The sequence below is a fragment of the Ursus arctos genome, unplaced genomic scaffold (genome assembly GCF_023065955.2).
Source record: "Ursus arctos isolate Adak ecotype North America unplaced genomic scaffold, UrsArc2.0 scaffold_15, whole genome shotgun sequence".
Taxonomy (NCBI): Eukaryota; Metazoa; Chordata; class Mammalia; order Carnivora; family Ursidae; genus Ursus; species Ursus arctos.
In genome coordinates this window covers 58,881,702-58,899,558 of record NW_026622819.1, presented here as the reverse complement: position 1 = coordinate 58,899,558, position 17,857 = coordinate 58,881,702, and the positions used below count along the sequence as shown (strand labels likewise).

The window sequence follows — 17,857 nt, the reverse complement described above, 5'->3', positions numbered from 1 at the left end:
ACAATACAAAAAATTACATATATAGTTTATCTGAGCTCTGGCTGCCATAACGAAATACCAGTCCGGGTGGCCTAAACAACAGTTTATTTGCTCACAGTTTTGAAGCCTGGAAGTCTGAGATCAGCTTACCAGTGTGGTTGGGTTCTGGCGAAGACTCTCTTCCTGGCTTGCAGATGGCTGCCTTCTTGCTGTGTCCTCACATGGCAGAGGGAAAGAGAAAGCAACCTCTCTAGTGTCTCTTCTAAGGACACTAATCCCATCATGAGGGCCCCACCCCTCGGACCTCAACTGAACTTAATTTTTTCCTAAAGGACACACCTCCAAATACCATCACATTGGGGATTAGGGCTTCAACATACGAATTTTGGAGAGAAACAATTCAGTCCAAAGCACAGAATACAGTGCTATTTAAAATAGTGAAAATTAAGAGCAACCTAAGTGACCAGTGGAATATTCTGTAGACATTAAAAATGATTATGAAAAATGGTAATTTTTTGTAGAAATGTTTACATTATAATGTTAAAGGTTGGGGGAAGCCGGTTTCAGAAATGCATATACAGGGTGAGCTAAACGACATCTAGAACATCTAATTTTTGCGGTGGTTGCCTCTAGTGGTGGGATTGGGGGATTAAGTAATAGTTTTATAGTTTTGTTAAAATGACATATATGTTCATGTTGAAAAATTTAAACAATGCAAAAAAAGCACAAAGAAGAAATCTGCAAATTACTGCAGCTTCCACCACATAATAAACACTATTAACATGAACATTCTGAAATATTCCTCCAGGCATATCTTAGTATCTATGTATTTATAGGTATAGAGTTTCATATAAATTATAATCGAGAAGAAATAATAAATGAATAATGCTGGTGCCATCATGGCTACAGCGTGAGGTTATGTTTCAGCTCTCTGCACCTCCGCCTTCTGAGTTTCTTACCTGTTCTGCCTGGAATTTGTTCCAGAATGAAAAGTGTCACCTCTTGGTAGAACATGAAACCCAGAAGCTGAAGGCCCTAGATGAGAGCCATAACCAGAACCTGAAGGAATGGCGGGACAAGCTTCGGCCACGCAAAAAGGTAACCAAGTCTGGGCTTGTGGGCTCGGTGATAGGCTCTTCTCCATGCTGAGCCACAGGTGTCTGCCTACGATGTGAACACAGATATAGGTAAGGTACAGATTTATAGATTTACTTGAAGAAATTGGCTCATATGATTGTGGATGGCTGCTAAGTCTGAAATCTGCAGGGCAGGTTGCAGGTTGGAGACCCGGGAAGAGTTGATGTTGCAGTTTTGAGTCCCAGGGCAGTCTGGAGGCAGAATTCCTTTTTCCTTAGGGGAAACCTCAGTCTTAAGGCCTTCAACTAGTTGGACGACGTCCACTCACATTAGGGAGGGTAATTTGCTTTACTCAGAGTCCACTGAGTTAAATATTAATCACATCTAAAAGTTCCTTCACAATGACATCTCGATGGGTGTTTGACCCAGACAACTGGGTACCATCCCTTGCCAGGTTGACACAAAATTTACCATCACAGGGCCTCAGTGTGGTGCAAGAAGTCATTAGCCAGCCCATAGTACAGACCATGGACGTACTCATTTCCTTCCACTCCCAAACTGTCTGAGGAGAGAGCTGCCCTAACTGCACTTGATTGGGTATCTGGAAGCCCTGAGGTTTGTTCTGCCATCATACATCAGCTCTGGTTGTTCTAACTGTGGTCTGGACAAAGGCAGCTGCCTATCTCGGCTATCTAATGGCCTTGGAAGTCCTCGAAGTGAGGCTTCCCTACCTGTGCTAATGGAGCTTTCTGCCTGGAAGTTGGCCGCGGTCCCAGACCTTCCTCTTAGCAGGCCCGTGTTTATCATTTTCTGTAATCACGGCCTGTTGGGACTTTTGATACTTGACACTCAAATCAATAATGTTTCTGCTGACATAGGTTGACTCTGGTATCAGGAAATAAATGTTCACCTGCTTCTCTTACCTGGGTGTTCTATACCCTTGGCACATCCTGACAGTTTGAAAATGAATGATCACATTGCCTCTAGCAATTGCCTCATATTTCCAGGACACCTGGGTTTGGGGAGGTACCACAGTGTATGTCTGGAGAGCTGCATTGAAATTTGCCTTTGGGGGCTGCTATTATGCAGAATTTTTTTTTCTTAAGATTTTATTTATTTGAGGTGGGGGGAGACCACAATGGGAGGGGGCAAAGGGTGAGAGGAAGAATTAGGCTTCCCGCTGAGCAGGGAGCCTCATGCGGGACTTGATCCCAGGACCCTGGGATCAGGACCTGAGCCAAAGGCAGATGCTTAACCGACTGAACCACCCAGGTGCCCTATTTCAAATGTAGAATTCTTTAGAACTGTCTGTCGTTAGCTGCCTGGGTTACTGTTGGAACACTGAACCAGAAGTGATAGAAATATTTTTGTGGATTTTAATCCACAGTCTTGAGCTGTACAGGGGCAGGGGGGATGACTGTACACTGTGGAATAGTTCTAGAAAAATTCAGACTTATTTCTTTCAAATAAGTACAGAATATCTGGTAGCATCAATAAAGTGTTGCTTGGGTGACAGTTAACACCGAATATGGTCTCAGACAAGTCTTCTCTTCTCAGTCTTGCTTTTTAGGGCTATAAAATGTAGATAACATTTCTTCCCTTAAAGCAAGTGCTAGTAAACTATTGTCCATGGGCCAGATCTGGCCTACCATCTGTATTTTAAATAAAGTTTTATTGGAACACAGTCAAGCTCATTCGTTTACGTATTGTCTCTGGCTGATTTTGCACTACAACAGCAGTTGAGCAGTTGTGACAGAGACCTCACAGCCTGCAAAGCTGAAAATATTTAAAATCTGGTCCTTTACAGAAAAGAGATTACAGACTCCTGCCTTAGGTTATATAGATGAATGTATGTGGTAGGTATAAGGGAGTAGTGCTTCAGAGCACGGGCTTTGGAGTAAGGCAGGCATGCAATAAAGTCCTGGCTCCCCTATTACTAGCTGTGAAACCGTGGGCAAGTTACGAAACCTCTCTGCTCAGAAAGTGGTAGCTATGATAACTGAATTGTTATTCCTATAGCAGATGTCACAAATTGAAACTGGCTCACAGGTGTTAGGTTTGGCCAACATATAGAAATTTGAAATGTTTTTGGCAGATGCCAAACTGTTTTATTGTACTTAACAAACAATTGCGTCCCCACCCCCCCAAACTGATGGTTTGTGGCAACCCCATGGTGAGTAAATCTACCAGTGTCATTTTTCCAATAGCAGTTGTTTACTTCATGTCTCTGTGTCACATTTTGGTAATTCTTACAATATTTTAAACTTTTCATTATTATTTGTTATGGTGATCTGTGATCAGTGATCTTTGATGTTACTATCATAATTGTTTTGGGGTGCCATGAAACTTGGCCACAAAAGATGGTGAACTTCAAAACAAGTCTCAATAAATTTAAGAAGACTGAAATCATATCATGCATCTTTTCCAACCACAATAGTATGAGACTAGAAATAAATCATAAAAAACTGAGAAAACATGAAGATGTGAAGGCTAGACAACATGTTACTGAACATGCAATAGGTCAACGAAGAAATCAAAGAGGAAATAACGGACACAAATGAAAATGAAAACATAATGGTCCAAAATCTTTGGGACAGCGTGAAAGCAGTTCTAAGAGGAAAATTTATAATGATACTGGTTCATCTCAAGAAACAAGAAAAAAATCTCACATAATCTAACCTTATGCCTAAAGGAGCTAGAAAAGAACAAAGCCTAAGGTTAGTAGAAGGTAGGAAATAAATAATAAAGATCAGAGCTTTAAATGAAATTGAAACTAACAAATATTGGTTTACCAATAGAAAAAAAATGAAACCAAGAGCCACTTCTTTGAAGAGTTAAACAGAATGGATAAACCTTTAGCCAGTCTCATCAAGAAAAAAAGACAAAGGACCCAAATAAATAAAATTAGAAATGAAAGAGAACATCCAGGACAACAGAAATATAAAGGATTATAAGAGACTAGTACAAAACATTATATGCCAACAAATTGGACAACCTAGAAGAAATGGATAAATTCCTAGAAACAATCTTCTAAAACTGAATCAGGAAGAAATAGAAAATCTGAACAGAACAGTTACTAGGAATGAAATGGAATTGGTAATCAAAAAACTACCAACAGAAGAAAGCCCAGGGCCAGATGGATTCACAGTGAATTCTACCAAACATTTAAAGAAGAGAGTTTCCTCAATCTATTCCAAAAAATAGAAGAGGAAAGGAAGCTTCCAAGGACACTCTAGGAGGCCAGAATTAATCTGATCCTAAAACCAAAGACACTACCAAAAAAGAAAACCACAAGCCATATCTCTGATGAACACAGATGCCAGAATTCTGAACAAAGTATTAGTGAACCACATTGAACAATACATTAAAAGGATCATTCACCACCATCACGTAGGATTTTTTCCTGGGGATGCAAGATCAGTCAACATGATACACATCAATAAAATGAAGGATAAAAGTCGTATGATCATCTCGGTAGATGTAGAAAAAGCTTTGACAAAATTCAGCATCTGTTTAAAACTCTCAGCAGAGTGGGTTTAGAGGGAACATACCTCAACATCATAAAGATCATATATGAAAAACCCACAGCTAACATCATACTCATTGGTAAAAAACTGAGAACTTTTCCTCTGAGATCAGGAATAAGACAGAGTGTACCCACTCTCACAACTTTTGTTCAGCATAGTGGTGAGAATCCTAGCCACAGCAGTGGGCTAAAAAAAAAGATTAAATACTTCCTTGCCAATTTAGATGCCTTTTAATTGTCACTATTTGAGATGATATAATACTATACATAGAAAAGCCTGAAGACTCCACCAAAAAAAAAAAAACAACAACAAACGATTGGAAGTACTAAATCAATTCGGTAAAGCTGCAGGACACAATAGACACTGCTTGTATTTCTATACACTAATATCACAGTAGCATAAAGATAAATTTAGGAAGCAATCCCACTTACAACTGCACCCAAAAGAATAAAATACCTAGGAATCAACCAAACTATAAGACACTGATGAAAGAAATTGAAGATGACAGAAACAAATGGAAAGATACTCCATGCTCACGGACTGGAAGAAATTGCTCAAAGCAATCTACAGATTCAGTGCAGTCCCTATCAAAATACCAGCAGTATTTTTCACAGACTAGAATAATACTAAAATTTGTATGGAACCACAAAAGACCCAAATAGCCAAAGCAATTCTAAAAAAGACAAAGCTGGAGGTATCAGAATCTCAGATTTCAACATACACTACAAAGCTGGAGTAACCAAAACAGTATGGTACTGACACAAAAACAAACACACAGGTCAGGGGGACATAATAGAGCCCGGAAATAATTCTACACTGGGGCACCTGGGTGGCTCAATCGGTTAAGTGTCTGCCTTTGGCCCAGGTCATGATCCCAGGGTCCTGGAATCGAGCCCTGCGTCAGGCTCCCTGCTCAGCGGGGAGCCTGCTTCTCTCTCTCCCTCTGCTGCCCCCCCTACTTGTGCCCTCTCTCTCTAATAAATAATTAAAATCAATCTATGACAAAGGCAAGAATATACAATGGGGAAAAGACGGTCTCTTCAGTAAATGGTGTTGGGAAAACAAGACAGCTACATATAAAAGAATAAAAAGGAACCACTTTCTTATACTACATATAAAAATAAACTCAAGATGGATTAAAGACCTAACCATGAGACCTGAAATCATAAAAATCCTAGAAGAGAGCATAGGCCGTAATTTCTCTAACATAGGCTGCAACAGTATTTTTCTAGGTATGTCTCCTAAGGCAAGGGAAACAAAAGCAAAAATAAACTACTGGGACTACCCCAAACTGAAAAGCTTTTTGCATAGCAGAGGAAACTATCAACAAAATGAAAAAGCGACCTACTGAATGGGAAAAGATATTTGCAAATGATAGGTCTGTGATAAGGGGTTAATATCCAAAATACATAAGGAACTTAACACCAAAAAACCCTAAATAGTCTGATTAAAAATGGGCAGAGGACATGAACAGACATTTTTCCAAAGATATACATTTCACCAGCAGATACATGAAAAGATGTTCAACATCACTAATCATCAGGGAAATGCAAATCAAAACCACAAGCAGATATCACCATGCACCTGTCAGAATGGCTCATATTAACAAGATAAGAACAAGTGTTGACATGGATGCAGAGAAGAGGGAACTTTTGTGCACTACTGGTGGAAACGTAAATTGGTGCAGCCACTGTGGGAAATAGTATGGAAGTTCCTCAAAAAATCAGAAATACCATATGATCCAGTAATTCCACTATTGAGTATTTAGAAATAAAAATAAAAATATTAATTTGAAAAGATATATGCACCCCTATATTTATTGCAGCATTATTTACAACAGCCAAGAATCGGAGTAACCCAAGTGTCCATCAGTCGATGAATGCATAAGGAAGACGTGATACACACACTGGAATATTACTTAGCCATGAAAAATGAGCCATTTTATTTTATTTTATTATTTTTTTTCCATTTCAGACAACATGGATGGACCTAGAGGGTATTATGCTAAATGGAATAAGTCAGACACAGAAAGACAAATGCTATATGTTTCACTTATATGTCAAATCTAAACAAAACAGTAGACAAAAAGCAGAAACGAACCCGTCAGTATAGAGAGCAAACCGATGGCTGCCAAAGAGGAGGAGGGGTGAGGGGATAGACAAAAATGGGTGAAGGGGACTGGGAGATACAAGCTTCCAGCTGTAGAATGAGTAAGTCACAGGGATAAAAGTTGCAGCATTGGGAACATATAGTAGCATTATATGGTGACAGATGGTAGCTACACTTGTGAGCATAGCATAATATACAGACTTGTCAAATCACTATGTTGTACACTTAGAACTAATGTAACATAGTGTGTGAACTATACTTCAATAAAATAAATAATAAAATACACTTTAGGAAAAAAAATAAGATAGTCAACTGTTGTGTATCTTACGACTGCTCCACTGACTGGCCATTCCCCTGGCTCTCTCCCTTTCTCCTCAGGCCTCATTCCACGAGACACAGTAATATTGAAATTATGCCAATTAATAACCCTACAGTGGCCTCGCAAGTGAAAGGAAGAGTTGCACGGCTCTCACTTTAAATCAAAAGCTAGAAATGATTAAGCTTAGTGAGGAAGGCAATGTGGAAATTTGAGATAGGCCAAAATCTGGCCCCTTGCACCAAACAGTTATAGTCAAGTTGTGCATGCAAAGGGAAAGTTTTGAAGGGAATTAAAAGTGCTACTCTAGTGAATGCATGAATGATAAGAAAGCTAGACAGCCTTATTGCTGAAATGGAGAACATTTTTGCAGATCAAAGCAGCCACAAATTCCCTTAAGCCAAGGCCTAATCCAGAGCAAGGCCCTAACTGTCTTCAATTCTGGGAAGACGGAGAGGTGAAGAAGCTGCAGAAGAAAAGTCTGAAGTTAGCAGAGGTTGGTTCATGAGGCTTAATGAAAGGAGCCGTCTCCAGAACAGAAAAGTGCAAGGGGAAGCAGTCAGTGCCGATGCAGAAGCTACAGCGAGTTTTCCAGAAGACGTAGCTCAGATAATTCATGAGAGTGGCTACGCTAAATAACAGGTTTTCAAATGTAGATGAAACAGCCTTCTATTAGAAGAAGAGTTTACAAGCTGGAGAGGAGAAGTCAGTGCCTGCCTTCACAGCTTCAAAGGACAGGCTGAGTCTCATTAGGGCCTAGTGCAGCTGGTGACTTTAAGCTGAAGCCAGCGCTCATTTGCCGTTCCAAAAATCCTAGGGCCCTTACGAATTATGCTAAATCTATTCTGCCTATGTTCTCTAAATGGAACAGCAAAGCCTTGATGACAGCACATCCATTCACAGCATGGTTTACTATTTTAAGCCCACTGCTGAGACCTACTGCTTATTGGTAAGGCAGTGGTCACCCAAGAGTGCTGATGGAGATGTACAACATGACTGATGTGTTTTTGTTTTTGAGAGAGAGAGAGTGCGAGTGTGTGTGAGCAGGGGTGAGGGGCACAAAGGGGGGGAGGGGGAGGGAGAGAGAGGGAGAGAGGGAAAGGGAGAGAGAGAATCTTAAGCAGGTCCATGCCCAGTGTAGAGCTCAGCGTGGGGCTTGATCTCACAACCCTGAGATCATGAGCTGAAACCAAGAGTCCAGACACTAAACTGACTAAGCCACCCAGGTTCCCCTAATGATGATGATGATTTTTTTTTTAAAGATTACTGTTTTCATGCTTGCTAACACAATATCCATTCTGCAGCCCAGAGTCATTTTGAGTCTGAGTCAAATGTAATTTGGTCAAGAGTAATTGTGACTTTCTTTTTTTTTTTTTTTTTTTTTTAAAGATTTTATTTATTTATTCGACAGAGATAGAGACAGCCAGAGAGAGAGAGGGAACACAGTCAGGGGGAGTGGGAGAGGAAGAAGCAGGCTCACAAGGGAGGAGCCTGATGTGGGGCTCGATCCCAGAAGGGCAGGATCACGCCCTGAGCCGAAGGCAGACGCTTAACCGCTGTGCCACCCAGGCGCCCCTAATTGTGACTTTCAAGTGTCATTATTTAAGAAATACATTTCGGGAGGCTATAGCTGCCATAGATAGTAATTATTTGCATAGATGGATCTAAGCAAAGTAAGTCAAAAACCTTCTGGAAAGGATTCACCATTCTAGATGCCATTAAGTACATTCAAGATTCATGAGAAAAGGTCAAACTATCAACATGGACAGGAGTTTGGAAAGAAGTTGATTCCAACCCTCATGGATGACTTTGGAGGGGTTCAGGACTTCAGTGGAGAAAATAACTGCAGAAGTGGTGGAAACAGCAAGACAACAAGAACCAGAAGTGGAGGCTGAAGGTGTGGCTGAAATGCTGCAATCATGATCAAACTTGGAATGAGGAGGGGCTTCTGATGGATGAACAACGAAAGTGGTTTCTGGAGATGGACTCTACTCCCAGTGAAGACTGCTGAAATGACAAGAAAGAATTCAGAAATACCGCATGGTGAACTGGTCCCTTGAATCGAGCTGGATATCTACCAGACCATCCTGAACACCCACGAAATCAGCCTGAGATGTAAGAAGATGCATCTGGATCTCTACAAACAGAACATCTCCGGCGCTTGGTCTCAAGGTATGAAACGGGGAGCAGAGAGTCTGCGGGCAGATAACGGAAGAGAAACGGAAGGGGGTGGGAGCCGCTGTGCTCGTACACCAGGAAGCAGTAGCCTCCCGTGCTGGGGAGTGGGCCACACTAGCAGACCGGTAGCAGCGGGGAAACCAGACTGACAGCCGGAGCTCGGGAGTGCACGCACGGGAACCGGGGGCGACTGGCGGTTTTAGAAGCATAACGGGCAGAGACATGCCGGCCCTGGGAGCGAGGACTGGGAGAGCGGCTGTGGGTCGCACAACCCGGGACGCTGTGGGTTTTTAGCAGCACCGACAGAAATGGGAGTCAGTGTGGCCTGGAGAGCTCAGTGAAGAGCAGACTGCGATCTCTCCATTCTGAGACAGGGGTTTGGATATGGTCACTGCTGCTCTGACCCTCAGAAGAGACACAGAAAGCCGCCAGGGAAAGCCACCAGAGAACAAAAGCCCCCCAAACTGGTTCTTACTGAGCCCCCCCGCCCCCCAGGGCCAGGGCAACTCTGTCCAAACAGGGTTGCCTGAGTATCAGCGCGGCAGGACCCTTCCCCAGAAGGCAGGCTGAAAGAACAAGAAGCCAGATCCCTAAGGTCCCTATAAAAGAGGTGCATCTCTCCTGGGTCCTGGTCAGTAATTTGGACTCTGTACATCCCTGCAACCACATTTCATCAGAATGACAAAGGGGAGGAACCCCCAACAAAGGAAAGAAACAGAGACTGTGGCCTTTGCCACAGAACTAATGGATATGGATATAACCAAGATGTCAGAAATGGATTTCAGAGTAACAATTATCAAGATGATGTATAGGCTTGAGAAAAATGTTAACGAAAATATAGAATCTCTAAGGGCTGAAATGAGAATGAATCTGGCGGAAATTATTCTATGAATGAAATGCAGTCTAAACTGGATGCTCTGACTGCCAGGGTAAACGAGCCAGAAAAACGAATTAGTGAGTTAGAGGATGAGATGATAGAAAAGAAGGAAAGAGCGGTAACATGGGGAAAAAAACCCTCCAATTTCATGAAAAAAAGCTACAGGAGTTTACTGACTCAATGAAACGTTCCAGTGCCAGAATCATCGGCATCCCCAAGGGGGTGGAGAAAGAGAGAGGTCTAGAAGAGATTTCTGAACAAATTGTAGCTGAAACTTCCCTAATCTGGCAAAGGAAATAAGCATTCGTGTCCAAGAGACAGAGAGGACCCCTCCCAAGATCAATGAGAACAGATCAACGCTACGACATATAATAGCACAATCTGCAAATCTTAGAGCCAAGGAAACAATCTTGAAAGCGGCGAGGGGGAAGAGATTCCTTACGTACAAAGGGAGACAATTAGAATAACATCAGACCTGTCCACAGAGACTTGGCAAGCCAGAAAGGGCTGGCAGGGCATATTCAGAGCACTGAGAAGAACATGCAGCCAAGGATCCTGTATCCAGCAAGGCTGTCATTCAGAATGGATGGAGAGACAAGGAGCTTCCAAGACCGCCCTACAAGAAATGTTAAGGGGGGTTCTACAAAAGTAGAAAGACCCCAAGAGTGATACAGAACAGAAATTTACAGAGACAGTCTATAAAAACAAGGACTTCACAGGCAACATGACGACATTAAAATCATATCTCTCAATAATCACTCTCAATGTGAATGGTCTAAATGCTCCCATAATATGACAAGGTTGCAGAATGGATAAAAAGACATGACCCAACCATATGTTGTCTACAAGAGACTCACTTTGAACCTAAAGATACATCCAGACTGAAAGTGAAGGGATGGGGAACCATTTTTCGTGCCATTGGACCTCAAAAGAAAGCTGGGGTAGCAATTCTCATATCAGACAAATTAGATTTTAAGCTAAAGACTGTAGTTAGAGATACAGAAGGACACTATATTATTCTTAAAGGGTGTATCCAACAAGAGGATCTAACAATTATAAATATCTATGCCCGCAACAGGGGAGCAGCCAACTACATAAGTCATCTGTTAATCAAAATAAGGAGACATTTAGATAATAATACGTTAATAGTAGGGAACCTCAACCCTCCACTCTCAGCAACAGACAGATCATCTAAACAGAAAATTAACAAAGAAACAAGAGCTTTGAATGACACACTGGACCAGATGGACCTCATAGACATATACAGAACACTCCACCCTAAAATAACAGAATACTCAATCTTTTCAAATGCACATGGAACTTTCTCCAGAATAGACCATATACTGGGTCACAAAACAGGTCTCAACTGATATCAAAAGATTGAGATTATTCCTTGCATATTCTCAGACCACAATGCTTTGAAATTGGAACTCAATCACAAGAAAAAATTTGGAAGAAACTCAAACACTTGAAAACTGAGGACCATCCTGCTTAAGAATGTTTGGGTAAACCAGGAAATTAAAGAAGAACTTTAAGCAATTTATGGAAACCAATGAGAATGAAAACACATCAGACCAAAACCTATGGGACACTGCAAAGGCAGTCCTAAGGGGGAAGCACATAGCCATCCCAGCCTCACTCAAAAGAATAGGACAATCTAAAATGCAGTCCCTATACTCACACCTTAAACAGCTGGAGATGGAACAAAAGAACAGGCCTAAACCACGCATGAAAAGACAACTAATTAAGATTAGAGCAGAGATCGGTGAATTAGAAGCCAGAAATACAGTAGAGCAGATCAACAAAAACTAGAAGCTGGTTCTTTGAAAGAATTAATAAGATCGATAAGCCACTGGCCAGACTTATTCAAAAGAACAGAGAAAGGACCCAAATTAATAAAACTATGACTGAAAGGGGAGAGATCATGACTAACACCAAGGAAATAGAAATAATCATTAGAAACTATTATCAACAACTATATGCCAATAAATTAAGCAATCTGGAAGAAATGGATGCCTTCCTGGAAACCTATAAACTACCAAGACTAAAACAGGAAGAAACTGACAACCTAAATAGACCAATAACCAGTGAAGAGAACGAAGCAGTGATCAAAAACCTCCCAAAAAATGAGAGTCCAGGGCCTGATGGATTCCCTGGGGAATTCTACCAAACATTCAAAGAAGAAATAATACCTATTCTCCTGAAGCCGTTTCAAAAAATAGAAACAGAAGGAAAACTTCCAAACTCATTCTATGAGGCCAGCATTACCTTGATCCCAAAACCAGGCAAAGACCCCATCAAAAAGGAGAATTACAGACCGATATCCCTGATGAATATGGACGCCAAAATTCTCAACAAGATCCTAGCTAATAGGATCCAACAGTATATTAAAAGGATTATCCATCACGACCAAGTGGGATTCATCCCTGAGATGCAAGGATGATTCAACATTCGCAAATCAATCAGTGTGACAGAACACATTAATAAGAGAAGAGACAAGAATCAGATGTCCTCTCAATTGATGCAGAAAAAGCATTTGGCAAACAAAATACAGCATCCTTTCCTGATTAAAACCCGTCAGAGTGGGGGCACCTGGGTGGCTCAGTCGTTAAGCATCTGTCTTTGGCTCAGGGCGTGACCCCGGAGTTCTGGGATCGAGCCCCATGTCAGGCTCTTCTGCTGGGAGTCTGCTTCTTCCTCTCCCACTCCCCCTGCTTGTGTTCTCTCTCTCGCTGGCTGTCTCTCTCTCTGTCAAATAAATAAATAAAATCTTAAAAAAAAAAAAACCCTTCAGAGTGTAGGGATAGAGGGTACATTCCTCAATTTCATAAAAACCATCTATGAAAAGCCTACAGCAAATATCATTCTCAATGGGGAAAAGCTGAGAGCCTTTCCCTTAAGATCAGGAACATGATAAGGATGCCCACTCTCGTTATTATTGTTCAACATAGGACTAGAAGTCCTAGCAACAGCAATCAGACAACAAAAAAGAATAAAAGGTATTCCAATTGGCAAAGAAGTCAAACTCTCTCTCTTCGCAGATGACATAATACTTTATGTGGAAAACCCAAAAGACTCCACCCCCAAATTACTAGAACTCATACAACAATTCAGTAACGTGGCAGGATACAAAACAATGCTCAGAAATCAGCTGCATTTCTATACACTGACAATGAGACTGGAGAAAGAGAAATTAGGGAATCGATTCCATTTACAATAGCACCAAAAACCATAAGATATCTTGGAATAAACTTAACCAGGGAGGTTAAAGATCTATACTCTAGAAACTACAGAACACTGATGAAAGACACTGAAGAAGACACAAAAAGATGGAAAAACATTCCATACTCATGGATCGGAAGAATAAACATAGTTAAAATGTCTATGCTACCCAGAGCAATCTACACTTTCAACGCCACCCCAATCAAAATACCAATGACATTTTTCAAAGTGCTGGAACAAACAATCCTAAAATTTGTGTGGAATCAGAAAAGACCCTGAATCACCAAGAAAATGTTGAAAAAGAAAAAGCGGGGGGCATCACGTTGCCTGATTTCAAGCTATACTGCTGTGATCACCAAGACAGCATGGTACTGGCACAAAAACAGGCACATAGACCAATGGAACAGAATACAGACTCCAGAAATGGACCCTCACCTCTATGGTCAACTGATCTTTGACAAAGCAGGAAAAGATATCCAATGGAAAAAAGACAGTCTCTTCAATAAATGGTGCTGGGAAAATTGAACAGCTATATACAGAAGAATGAAACTTGACCACTCTCTCACACCATACACAAAGATAAGTTCCAAATGGATGAAAGACCCCAATGCCAGACAGGAATCCATCAAAATCATAGAGGAGAACATAGGCTGTAACCTCTTCGACATCGGCCACAGCAACTTCTTTCATGACACGTCTCCAAAGGCAAGGGAAACAAAAGCAAAAATGAAGTTTTGGGACTTCATCAAGATAAAAAGCTTATGCACAGCAAAGGAAACAGTCAACAAAACAAAGAGGCAATCCATGGAATGGGAGAAGATATTTGCAAATGACACTACAGATAAAAGGCTGGTATCCAAGATCTATAAAGAACTTCTCAAACTCAATACCCAAGAAACAATCAAATAAAAAATGGGGAGAAGACATAAACAGACACTTTTCCAATGAAGATATACAAATGGCTAACAGATACATGAAAAAATGTTCAACATCATTAGCCATCAGGGAAATTCAAATCAAAACCACATTGAGATACCACCTTATAGCAGTAAGAATGGCAAAAATTGACAAGGCAAGAAACAACAAATGTTGGAGAGGATGTGGAGAAAGGGGAACCCTCTTACACTGATGGCAGGAATGCAAGTTGGTACAGCCACTATGGAAAACAGTGTGGAGGGCCCTCAAAAAGTAGAGCTACCCTATGACCCAGCAATTGCACTGCTAGGTATTTACCCCAAAGATACAGACGTAGTGAAAAGAAGGGCCACATGCACCCCAATGTTCATAGCAGCATTGTCCACAATAGCCAAACTGTGGAAGGAGCTGAGATGCCCTTCAACAGACGAATGGATAAAGAAGATATGGTCCATATATACAATGGAATATTACTCAGCCATCAGAAAGAACGATTACCCAACATTTGCATCAACATAAACGGGACTGGAGGAGATTATGCTAAGTGAAATAAGTCAAGCAGAGAAAGACAATTATCATATGGTTTCACTCATTTGTGGAACATAAGGAATAGCAGGGAGATCGTTATGAGAAGGAAGGGAAAAATGAAGGGAGGGTAAACAGAAGGGGTAATGAACCACGAGAGACTATGGACTCCGGGAAACAAACTGAGGGTTTTAGAGGGGAGGGGGGTGGGGGGATGGGCTAGCCCAGCGAAGGGTAGTAAGGAGGGCACGTACTGCAAGGAGCAGTGGGTGTTATAGGCAAACAATGAATCCTGGAACACTGCATCAAAAACTAAGGATGTACTACTGTATGGTGACTAACATAATTAAAAAAAAATACCGCATGGTTAGTTGATAAGGCGGAGCTAGGGTTTGAGAGGACTGACTTCCATTGGAAAGAACTTCTATTGTGGGTAAAATGCTGTCAAATGGCATAACATGCTAGAGTCAATCGATGTGGCAAACTTCACTGTTGTCTTATTTTAAGAAACTGCCTTGTATGTGAACTATACTTCAATAATAAAATTACGAAATAACTTACCATGGTGAGCATAGCATAATGTGCAGAACTGCTGAATCACTGTTGTACACCTGAAAATAATATAAACACTGCATGTCAATTATATTTCAATAATAAGAAGAAAAATTGCCACAGCCACTCCAACCTTCGGCAACCGCCTTGTTCAGTCAGCAGCCGTCAGCACTGAGGCAAGACCCTTCACTAGCAAAAACATTATGAATTGCTAAAAACTCAGATGATGGTTAGAATTTTTTAGCAATAAAGTACACTTTGATTACGGTATGCACATTGTTTTTTAGACCATGCCGTTGCACACTGAAGACTGTAGTATGCTACAAACATAACTTGTTTTGGTAAACATGATTTTTATATGCACTAGGAAATACAAAAATTCATTCAACTTGCTTTATTGTGGTATTTGCTGTATTGTGGTAGTCTGGAACCAAACCCACAATATCTGCAAGGAATGTCTGGTAAGAAGATTTTACATAGGGGCGCCTGGGTGGCACAGCGGTTAAGCGTCTGCCTTTGGCTCAGGGCGTGATCCCGGCGTTCTGGGATCGAGTCCCACATCAGGCTCCTCCACTATGAGCCTGCTTCTCCCTCTCCCACTCCCCCTGCTTGTGTTCCCTCTCTCACTGGCTGTCTCTCTCTCTGTCAAATAAATAAATGAAATCTTAAAAAAAAAAAAAAGATTTTACATAAAAATCTGAGTTTCCAGTTTCTTCTGAAAACCCAGGAGCTTCACTGGGTTTGTCATACCACATGACAGACATCAGGTGAAGCTAAGAAGAAACCGCCCTCTTCAGACACAGCATGTGCTCTACACCTCACCGTGGTCCCCCACCACTCCTCACTGCCTCACCCCCAGCTCTCTTCACTCATTCAGTTCACTTGGCTGACTCCCACAGCCACTGGATCTTGTAACTTCTGTTACAAAAGCTTAAACAGTACTACTTTAATCTTGCTTATATATAACGTTTGCTTCTCACACACACTTTAATATTAATACATCCAGCAAAGGAGAACTTAAGCCAGGAATCTGTGTGAATCACCAGAAATTTCAAATCAGTTAAGTCCAAGATGAGGCATGACTTCAAATACCTTGCCTGCCTTAACACGGACATCCTATAACAGATTGGAAAGATTGGTATTGTGATCCATGTCCCTTCCCCATCTTTCCCTAGAAGTATAGAGAACTCACTAGAATTTAGTACTACTAAAGGAATAAGAGCATAAGGGGGGATCTGGTCATTATTTGTTGAGACTATTTCAGGGCATCCCAAGGATAGTCTTAAAAAGAGACACATAATAGGGGCGCCTGGGTGGCTTGGTTGGTTAAGTGTCCGACTCTTGATTTCAGCTCTGGTCTTGGGGTCCTGGGATCGAGCCCTGCGTTGGGCTCCCTGCTCAGCAGTCTGCTTGTCTCTCTCTCTCTCTCTCAAATAACTCTTAAAAAAAAAAAAGAAAGACACATAATAGAAGGCTGGTCAAATCCTATTAACATATTTACTTCTATAGTGAAAATAAGGAAATTGGGCTGATGGGTCAGATGCTGATCATGAAGCCACATTTACTGAGCAGCCCGGGTGTGTGCCTGGCTTTGCAGACAGCGGACCAGAGTGTTTCAGAGCTTAACTCTGAAGTTAGAGGTGGGTTCCCATCTTGACTATGCCCCTGGCTAGCTGAGTAACCTTGGGCAAGTGATCTAAGCCTCTGAGCTTCAGCTTCTCCATCTGTAAGATGGAAGTCACACTACCCGTCCCACAGGGTGAAGACTGAACAAGATGTGATGTAGTTAGCATAGCACCTGACATGTAGGAAGTACTCAGCGATTATGACCCATTAGTTTTTAGTTTAATCCTCCTAACAGCCCTGCTAGATAGGTAGTGATATTGCCATTTTACATAAGAGGAAAGGTGACATGTGACGACCATGCTGCTGGTAATAAGAAAGCTGAATTCTGTATGACTTTAAAGCTCATGTTCTTTCCACTACACTTTGCTTCCCGTTTTAATTGAATGCCTATTATTGGAGAACCCCTCAAGACATTTTTCTGGTAGGATCCAATTTATCTAGATACACTTGCATGTGCCCCAGGGAAGCTCCTGTAGTAATGGTCAACTAGACACTCTGCTTGTGTTTTTTAACACAGAGAACCCCTGTCCTACCACACCTAACACAAATTTTCAGAATCAGAATGTCAGGGGGTGAAGGCACATGCATTTTAAAAACAACGCCCTGGATGATCTCTGTGGGACAGTGCTCTCATTAGGAACACTATGTACTTGGGACATTTCTGCCCCCACCAACCCCCACCCCTCACCTCTCCACCACCTGCTGTTAAATCTGTTCATTTTCTACCTTGGGTCTTTCTCCATTTATTTGGCTATTTTCCTGCCAGGAGATTGGCATCTGCCCCCCCCCCCCCCACTGAGATAGCATTTTACCAAACTATAGCCCTTGGCCCACAGCAAACTCCTGTATGGTTGTGGCAGAAAGAAGCAAGAGGTGGTACCTATCTTCTGGGTGACCGGCTCTGGGAAAAGAAAGAGGGAAGACTGAGTTACCATGCATTAAAGGCCTGGGGGG

The 17,857-nt window shown here is 41.6% G+C and overlaps 1 protein-coding gene and 1 long non-coding RNA gene across 12 annotated transcripts in view; one reads left to right on the top strand and one right to left on the bottom strand.

Annotated features, from left to right (window-relative positions):
- The window catches only part of LOC123001701 (uncharacterized), a 71,024-nt gene that overhangs the window by 6,333 nt on the left and 46,834 nt on the right, over positions 1-17,857 (bottom strand). For all 11 annotated transcript variants that reach the window (XR_008959248.1, XR_008959242.1, XR_008959241.1 and 8 more), the window contains 3 exons: positions 15,287-15,336; positions 939-1,143; positions 130-195 (listed from right to left, as the gene is read on the bottom strand). This is a non-coding gene — a long non-coding RNA (uncharacterized LOC123001701). The remainder of the gene's footprint in view (positions 1-129; positions 196-938; positions 1,144-15,286; positions 15,337-17,857) is intronic.
- Positions 1-17,857, top strand: part of STK10 (serine/threonine kinase 10) — a 122,795-nt gene that overhangs the window by 102,326 nt on the left and 2,612 nt on the right. Inside the window, exon 18 of the mRNA XM_026510969.4 lies at positions 964-1,077. Within this exon, the coding sequence (XP_026366754.2) occupies positions 964-1,077 (114 nt within the window). The remainder of the gene's footprint in view (positions 1-963; positions 1,078-17,857) is intronic.